Source organism: Olea europaea, unplaced genomic scaffold (genome assembly GCF_002742605.1).
Source record: "Olea europaea var. sylvestris unplaced genomic scaffold, O_europaea_v1 scaffold3644, whole genome shotgun sequence".
NCBI classification, from domain to species: domain Eukaryota; kingdom Viridiplantae; phylum Streptophyta; class Magnoliopsida; order Lamiales; family Oleaceae; genus Olea; species Olea europaea.
In genome coordinates, this window is record NW_019255695.1 from 7,377 (window position 1) to 17,339 (window position 9,963).

At 31.7% G+C, this 9,963-nt stretch overlaps 1 protein-coding gene across 1 annotated transcript in view; it reads right to left on the minus strand.

Moving 5' to 3' along the window:
* The window catches only part of LOC111386662 (4-diphosphocytidyl-2-C-methyl-D-erythritol kinase, chloroplastic/chromoplastic-like), a 9,136-nt gene extending 7,238 nt beyond the window's left edge, over positions 1-1,898 (minus strand). Inside the window, exon 1 of the mRNA XM_023011122.1 lies at positions 1,819-1,898. Within this exon, the coding sequence (XP_022866890.1) occupies positions 1,819-1,898 (80 nt within the window). The remainder of the gene's footprint in view (positions 1-1,818) is intronic.
* Positions 1,899-9,963: the final 8,065 nt, after the last annotated feature.

Below are 9,963 nucleotides of genomic sequence, written 5' to 3' on the forward strand. Positions count from 1 at the left end.
GAATTGAGATTTTAATTGAATTTTAATAAAAAAAAAAAAATAGGGGCATAATAAATAGATAGAAATTAGTAAAAGATAAGTACGTGGTATAAAAGCGGCTTAAATGTTTGTAAGTAGTTTATAAATAATAGCCAAACATGCGCTCGGTATACTAACAAATTATTATTCTTATTCTGTTAATCTAATCTTACATAATCAATATAATAATTAGATGAACAAATATTTGCTATGTTTAAAATTTATTTTCTAAAACTTCAACTATTCCCAAATTATAATATTCTATTGAATATTTGATTGTACCTTGGGTCCATTTTATTCACATAAAATAAATGTTTTGTTATTTATTTGGCGACTTGACAAGAAAGAGAAATGCATTGTAGATTAATTTATTGAAGCATATTATCATTTGAATTAACAAAAATGAAAAATTACACAAATGTCACGGATAGGAGGTTTCAAATTGGAAATTCAGGTAAATAGTAAATACATAAGATTTTCAAAAATCAGGTATGATTTGACGTTAACGTTAATGAAATTATATTAAAAGGACGAAAATGTAAATAAAACTTAAGGACGATGAAAATTTTTGATTTTAAAGGTTGAGGCTAATAAATAATATATTAATTATCACATTAAGTGAAAATAATTTTTTAAAGGATTCTATTCTTATTACAATTCAATTAGTTTAATAATACCATATTTTTAGTTTTTCAATATATATTTAATTTATTTAACCATTCAGTTACTATTAATTTATATGTACATTTGACAGATTTATTTCACATGGTGCTTTCATTAATATTTAAATTCCCTAATATTAATTTTCAATTAATTAACATTTACATTCATTTAATTATATTATCTTTATTTATACATTTTAGCGTTATTAATTATAAGTTAATTAGAATTTTACGTTCAAGAATGCATTTCATTATCCAAATTCATGTATGCTAAATAACATCAAGTGTTACTTAATTAAAATTAAATATCACATTAAGTGATTGGACGATTTTAGCCCACTATAATTCAATAATACATTTTCATTTTTCAATATGTATTCAATTTATTTAACCATTTAGCTACTATCAATGTGCATATACATTTGATAGATTCATTTCACATGTGTACTTTCATTAATGTATGATTTCTCATGTTCATTTAATTAATATTCATCTTCATTTATGTATTTTATTGTTACTAATTCTAATTATAAGTTAATTAGAATTTCACATTCAAAAATACATTTTATTATGAACATCCATGTACGCTAATTAACATTCAATTTTGCTTAATTGAAAATTAAATAAATGATTTAAGATCATTGTTACATATATATTCCCTAATATTAATTCTAAATTAATTAATATTCACGCATATTCAAACATTACTTTTACAATATCTATAACGCATTTCATAAACACTGATTAGCTTTTCCAAGGTCTAAAATGTTGTCGATTATTGCACAAAAGTTTTCAAATTGAAAAATAAAATTGTGGATGGGGGAATTTGAAACTCCTACATAAGAAGTATAAATTTTATCAATCGGTGGCCGACTGTTTATATTTAGCCTTGTTTGGTAAGGATTAAAATCAGATTTTTAATAAATTTTGATAAAAATTGATGAAATATGTGGTTAAAAAGTAGTGAATTCTATGAAAATGTATAGTTAAAATTAATTATTAACTTTTATTTAAATTAAAAAATATTAAAAAATAGTTTGAAGTTAAGAACCATGAAAAAATATTTTGACATTAAGGAAAACAACAAAGAAGTTTATTATTTAATTGACAAGAAAATTCATATATAGCAGCTAAGAACCATGCATTCACCACTCCTTCCTCTGCAGCCATCTTCATATTACTGGATAAACACACGGAGACAGCCTCCAAAATTTCCATTCAGATTCATTTCCTTGGTTTTATTTTTATTTTTTTTTTCCCATTTTCTTTCTAAATAATGAATGGAGCAAGAAAATCGTCGACAGAAAAATAAGTTGAAGAGGCAAAAGAACTTCAATTGTAGAGTGTGGGAAAAAATTTCATTTAAGAAACTCTTTCTTTCTGCACATGAGGGCCCATCAAGAAATGGAGTGGAGAGAAATCGAGTCTGAATCCATGGCGAAGTTTGATTCTGTGGGTTCTTCATTCAGGCTTCAGACTGAAATTAGGGTTCGTAATTTTTATGATCGTGATGATGAACGTGAAGAAGAAGATGACGGTTCTCGGCCCGAAAATCCCGTTTCCATGTCGGAGGAGAAGGAATTGATAGATGCCGTAAACATGCTCTTAACTCTTGTTAATGGAGATTTTGGTCCGGAAACTGTAAATAATTTAGGGGAAAAGTTGATGAATCTGAAGCCATGAGTAGCGATTCTTTAACTCGGGCTATTTTAGAATTGGAAAATCATGGAGGAACTGGTGAAAATAGCAAAGGAAAAGGGATTTCAAAACGCGGATTTAATACAAGAAAATCTGGGATATTTGTCAGATCACACAAATCTGATAATCAGACGGTGGATAAGAAGAAAAGATCAGATTAGATGAGCATTGATGAACAATTCTCAAAGAAAGAAGGTATTTTGGAGGTCACAAGATGTGCCCATTCGATTCATCCGGCAGCTCGAATTCTCCAAGTTTCATTTGCAGATGAAGATACTGAAAATCCAAACATGAAGTTCTTGAATTTTATTTTAACTAAGGTCTAAGGAGGATCTGGATATACATTTTACTTGTATAATTTAAAAGCTAAAAATAATGTTGGTCATAGCCGTACTTTAAGCGAAATTTCATTCTAGTAGTTGAACTTCATTTCGAGTAAAATAGTTACTTTTGTGTTTAAAATATTTCAATTATGTTACTTACTTTTCGACACGTGACTTAAGAATTCACTACGTGGCATGACAGGAATTCGACATTGCACGATTTTCCTTTTTTTTTTTTTTTTTTTTAATTCCTTGAGCATAGTAACGTTTTACATGTTCAGGTTTCCAAACAATCTAATACTCGATACCACGTAATAGAATGCATGGCATGCTTTTGCCAAATGTTAAGAAGTGGGGACAAACTCCAACCCACCGCTTGTTACATATATTTATTTAATTTTATTTTTTTTAAATTAACATCTTATTTTTGTATTTGATAAAAGATAAAATAAAATGTAGATGGATTTCAAATTCAGGTAGCCAAATAGATATGGTGAGCCAATAACTGGCTCGAGAGTCTCGCAGGGTGAGCCAATGAGCCCGCCTTGTGAGGTAGATCGTGTGACACAATAAGCGATTCGCATAGAAAAATCGAGGTTTGGCTTGAGTCACTCATGACTCACCTTCAGGACAAATATGGTGAGCCAACAACTGGGTCAAGAGTTGACTCGCAAAGTGAGCCCGCCTTGTGAGCTAGATCGTATGACACAATGAGCTACTCGTATAGAAAAATGGAGGTTTGGTTCAAGTCACTCACGACTCGCTTTCGGGACAAGTGACGAGTCGGTGACGACTCGCTCTATTTAACATCCAATTTGCGTTGTATACCAATTCATTGAAAATATTTTTCTTTTCTTTCTAAGGAATTAATTGTCATTACTGATAAATCTACTGTCAGATTATTTCAAAGTTGTTGAAATCCAACAGAAGGGAGTTAATAGATTTTGTATGGGTTATACTAATTTCAACAAGTGTACTTATTTTCTATCTCATTATTTTGGACCCTTACTTAAAAATAATGAAATGGGAAATAAAAAGTGCTGAGGATTAGAACGAAATAAATGTTGATAAATACCTTAGTTGGCAAAATTTATTGGGAAGGAAATTCATGTCGCAACTTAGAACATGTTTGATTATCGCATGTACATATAGGATTGTCTCACTAAAGTTATTTTTCATCTCGAGATACAATTAAAACTCCATATTCCGAAAAAATAAGTTGATGGGGGCAGAAACAATTCATTTGTGGGCTTTGTAAGGAAATATATTACTCAAGAAAATCTTTATTTCAACACATGGATGATCATTCCCAAGAGGAGTGGAGAGGAATGAAGCCCGAAATTGCTAAATCTTTGAGTCGATCTACATCGGAAGAGGAGGAATTGTTTGATGCTGTAAAGTTGCTCCTAAGTCTCGGTAATCGAGATTTCGGTCCTCAACCGAGAAATGATCTCGAAGGAAAAGTCGACAAAGATGAAGTCATGACTAGTGATTCATTGACTCATGCTGAAATCGATGAAATCAATCTTCTTTTGGCATTGAAAAATAAGAAAAGTCGTTTTCCTGGGAAGAATCTTACAATTTGTGAAAAAGCGCATCTGGATTCTAACAATTTCGAGATGATTGATGAACAATCCTCAAATGCCAAAAATCAATTTGAAGAAAATAAGGTAATTCAAATGGCAGCTACATTAAAATCATTTAATCTCATTAATATTGGATTTGTAACAAGAATTTTCCTTTCGATCAGGTTCAAGTTGGTCATAAGAGGTTCCATTCGACTTGTCCGATGGCCGATGAAGTTCCATCTGCAGATGAAGATACAAAAACCAAGCATAAAGTTCTTGGAAAGGCTCCGCGATATCCATCTTCCTTCCATTAAAAGGTAATTTAAGAGCAAAATTTAAGTCAGTTTAGAGCCAAAATAGTTACTTTTAATACTAAAATGTCTCGAATACATAATTTAAGCGTGATTTTATTGTAATATTTTTTCTATCATGTTTTGATATGACATGTCATGTTTAAGAAACGCGTTTTATGCCAAAAAAAAAAAAAATATTCCTTTTTGAAGCCTATGCATACATCTTTAGGAAAAAAATTTGGGGTTGTTCTCTTTATATTTCGATTTCGTAGTTATGAGTTTTGAATTCATTTTCGGTTTTGTGTTTTGAATACCTATTTTGAAATTGTTGAAAATACGTTCTTTTTGTCATTTGGCAAAACTGTTTCTCAAAACACAAAAATGGAAAATGCATTTACTTTGAAATTTTGAGAATAATTTTTTATAATATTTTATTGAAGAAACCACCACAACACCATCACAAAGCTAACCAAAATCAACACCACCACCAGTCACCACTGCCAACCAAAATCAATGCAACCACCATTGCCATCGTCGACCGCCACCACCACTATCAACATCATCAATCACTGCCAAAATCAACACCACCCCCATGAACCATCAACCAAAATCAACCACCGCCATCGCCAAAATCGACACTACCACCAGCATGAACCATCAACCATTGCCACCACCACCACCATCAACCACTGCCAAAGTCAACACCATGTGACGGTTGGAGTAGAGGGGAGAAACGCAAAAAATACAGAAGAAAGTGGAGAAATGCAAAAACCAAAATCAACACCACAATCAAACATACCACCACCAAATCAACATGCGAACTTCGTCTCCCCCATACCGCAGGCCGCAGCTGACGTTGAAGAGAGAGGAGATAGAGACGGGCCCAAACAAAAGGGTCGCGACGTTGCGTACACAACAACGTCGCCTCCCCACGCGCGATGTCAACATCAGCGCATCACCTTCGTCACCTCCCCACGCCAAAGCCAACGTCGAGAAGAGAGGGGGAAGAGACAGTTGAAGGAAGAGAGACGGTTTAATGGGTTTCTCTCTCCTGTTTTTAGCATTTTTAACCATTTTTGGGTTTTGTACAAAAAGTGCAAAACGTCATCTTGATGTTTTACGTTTTCTTTACAATTTTATTATTTTTTTTTTTTTGGTTTTCGAAAACGGAAAAGAAAACGCGCTTTCACCGTTTCCAAAAAATGACTTGAAAACAGCAAAGAGAATAAGGCCTTAACGTTCGTCATTCAAATTAAGCCCCTATCTGCCCTCCGTTTTTTCAAATTTTATTTGTCTTCATACTCATTTTCAACCATCCATTTTAGGGGGACACTTTTAATCACATACATTTTTTTTAAAATCAAAATTTACTAAAATTATGATTTTTATAAAAACCAAACGGGATCCCATCTTGCAGGTAGTGAAGAAATCCTTGGATTCACAATTTTTCGCCTGGGGTCAATGTGTCGTTGCGGTAGTGATGGCAATTTACCCTACCCCGTCCCGCCACGGTGTCGCCCCGCCCCGAATGAGGCAAAAAAACCCACCCCGTGCGGGGCATAGATGGTTGCCCCGTCGCGGGTCCCCGCCCCGTGAATTTTTTTTTTTACTTGAAAATATGAAGATAGAAAATTTCTAATTATTTGTTCATCCAACCCTTAATTTATCATCACTTTGTTACTAATTAGCTAATTGTTTGTTAATTATTTGTTTACATACTTAATTATAACTATTATAACATATTTAGAGTTCATCTATGCAACATATTTCAAAATCGTTTTTATTTAAACTTATTTTCTATCACAATTTTTTTAATAACATAATTTACATGTAAACCTATAATTTTTTCATACTTTTTATCCACACATTCTCTAAAAATCATTTTACACTATAAATAATTTTATCTCAAAACAAAAACTTAAATTTACATAAAGTAAGGGTATCCTTTATTAAAAGTTCAACTTGAATGTTATCCGTATTTTATTGAACTCGGAATAAATATATATATATATATATATATATATAAACGGGGCAAGAAAACTGCCCCGCCCCACGCCCCGTCAAAGGCAGGGCGGGGTATGGGGTGGGAGAGGTGGGGCGCCCTCGCCCCGCCCCGTTGCCATCACTACATTACGGTAATATCTTAGTCATGAGGCGCGCCCCGCCCCGTTGCCATCACTACATTACGGTAATATCTTAGTCATGAGGATGACTAGAAGAAAAATCTTGGTCTCAAGCAGTGATCAACAATGTTTTTACCCTATGATCGTTCAAAAAATTGTTGTACTTTCTTATATTTTCAAGATCTAAACTATTCTATTGGTATGTGCTGATGTTAATGACCAGATCTCATACCTAGATTTGGAGGATTGATTAGAGAAAATGATAAAAGTTAGTTATACGTGCCAATCTGACGCACTCATGTTTTTTACGAATTGAGATTTGTTGTCCACCCAATTAATGATCGACATGTTATTTTAAATTAACACATCCAACTTTTGCTCCACTGTCACTTGTGCTTAAAATTAGATGATACTTTAATTTAAAATGATGTGTTAATTATTCATTAATGGACAACAAATTTTGGATAGCAAATCTCAACTAGTTTTTGACAGTCTCGAGCTATTGATAATTTTAAGAAATTAATTGGGAAAAAATAACATTTATTATGAAATAAAATATAATGCCCATGGAATGTACTTATGGACCAAATTTCTTTATTTATTCGAACAATTAATCAGAAGAGAATAAAACACAATATTGACGGAATTCAAGCCCCGTTGTAATGTACTTACATTACAATTGACCTAGGTCTGTAGTTAAATGTCAATAATATTATTGATAGATGTACTAATTCGATAGTCAAACTGAATCGATCCAAATCTAATCGGTTTAAGTTGGTTCGATTTGGTTTATAAGTAACCTTTTTTAAAAACTCTGCCAAACAAGACATACATCCAATAAGAGAATTGAAAAAAAAAAGAAGAGAAATTAGGCACACCATACTACATTAATAAAATATGTGTGCAGACTAGAACAAAAAAATGTTGAGATGTACGAGGGTGTCCTCAACTAAGATTTTGATTAATTTTAAAAGATTATAAATCCTAATGATTTCAGTGAATTTGAATAGATTTTCATAAATTCCATAAAAATCTCATCAAATATGGTGAAATTTCAAAAGATTTGATTATATATATTTTTAAGCTTGAAATCCATCCAAATCTTTTAAAATCCCTTACTGAAATATTTATAAATCCACTAGTTATTAAGGAAATCGAAATTTTAAAAGATTTTATTGAATTTCAATAAAATCTCAATTCAAGATACCTAAATTTTAAAGAATTGCCTTATAATCTTAATTCAGGACACCTAAATTTAGAAATATTTTTAAAATTTATCACAATCTCAATTGAAGACATCCTCTGCAGTCTTGTTGGTAAATTTTCTTCATAAGGAAGTTTTTCTCGTAATTTTAAAATGTTCTGCTAAGTAAAAGTTACTTCAAATAACTTTTGAATTTCTAAACATTTTGGGAGAAGTAAAATTACATGCGAATGTTGTTGAGACATCAACTGAAAACATCTCCAATAGACTACTTAAATATAAATTTTCTTATTTTTTTAAAGAATCAATCCTCAAAATTTTTAGTGGAGATAAACAATATAATAATTTGAAGAAAAACTGGTGAAAGTAAAGGATAAGAAAAAATTAAATATTTTTTTGTGAATAATAAAATTAAATATTAAATATAAAGAGAGTAATAAAAAAATTTCGCTCTCTAAGTTCATAAATTTTCTAAAAGTGCGTTTGATCGTCAATATTTTCTATAAAAAATATATTCTTTTCATTCAAATTCATACTATTGTCATACTTGATTACCATTTTTTTTTATGAAAAATATTTTCTTTAACTTTTAATCACATGACATTTTTCTTCAAAATCATAGAAATTATTTTCTATAGGGGGAATAGAATTTTATTTTCCAAAAAATCCACTCCCTCTCTCTCTCCTCTATCCATTCGTTCTTATCTACCTACCAATAAAAAATAAATAAATATAATATTTCTTAGATTGAAAATTAAATTAAGCAAACATATGTAAGGAGCATTTGTTTCCCATTTATATAAAAATGAGAATGAAAAATATAGTTATTATGGACCTCACACAAGAGAAAAAAATTCAAATTTAATGAATTGATATGATTAATAACGATCATATGTTTCATTTTAATGAGAAAGAATGAGAAACAAACAAGGGTTTAATTGACAATTTCCAATTTTCCATACAAATAAGCTCTAGACATTTGAAGTACCTAAAATTTATTTTTTTCCCAAACAAATTTCATACTTGCAATGAATGAATTGCAAGTCTTATAGTTCACATGCAGTGGATAAATGTTTGAAGCCCTACAAAACCTATGAATGGGCCAAAAGAGAGCAGCCTATTGGACTGGAAAATTTAATGGGGGCATACACTCCGTGAAATAAATGGGCCTGGAGTTTCACTCTCGAGCCGTACAAGTAAATGTTTTTCGAGTAGTCAGGTCTACCCACATTTGCCCCCCGCCCCCCATTAAATTATAATTCAATTTTTCCTCTCATCTCATCAATTACACATTCTTCAATAAATTAATATAATTCATAAATCCAAGAACTTTTTATTCTTTTTTAATAACACATCCTTCAAAAAAATTACTATTTTTTTTTTCATTATAATATGAAATAATGGGGATCATTTCAATCTCAATAAAACTAATCTAATAAAATGAGGCAATACTGTTTAGCCTTACAAGTTAGTTCCAAAAAACTTAAAAAGGGACGACCAAGTTCCTCCTTTAACCAAGATGAATCTCTCGTACCGTCTGCTAGTTGGAAGCAGATTTTGGGGTTGTTATTCCTGGCTACTACCAAAGTAACTCAATGCTTATTTGCTCGTCAATCTTTCACCAACAATGATGAAAGGAAATGTAGGAGGTTCTTGACCATCAAGGATTCCACCTCACCTTTCGAGCCTTAGACTACTCCTGCAGCCAAGAACTCCACTTCCACCATCAGCTCTCCTTGGATCATTTGTTACAGAATGACCCACAAACCAAAAAGGCCCGGAGTAACTCTGGAAAGAGTCGAGCATCGTCAACAAATCATGAATTAAGTTTCAAACCTAACGGTAGCATCAATGTCCTAATGGGTTCCCTCTAACTAACTGGAATCAAAGACTTCATAGATCTATTCCGACCAAAATGAGAATGGGAAAGAAATATGAACTTAAAATTTGAAGATTGGGCATGAGGCAGATATGCGAAGGATTTCATTATAGATGACAAAAGGTAGAAAACCCATTTTGAAAGCTTCACTGGATTTGCCTCTATCCTTGCAAAAACTCACCACATTATGTCGAG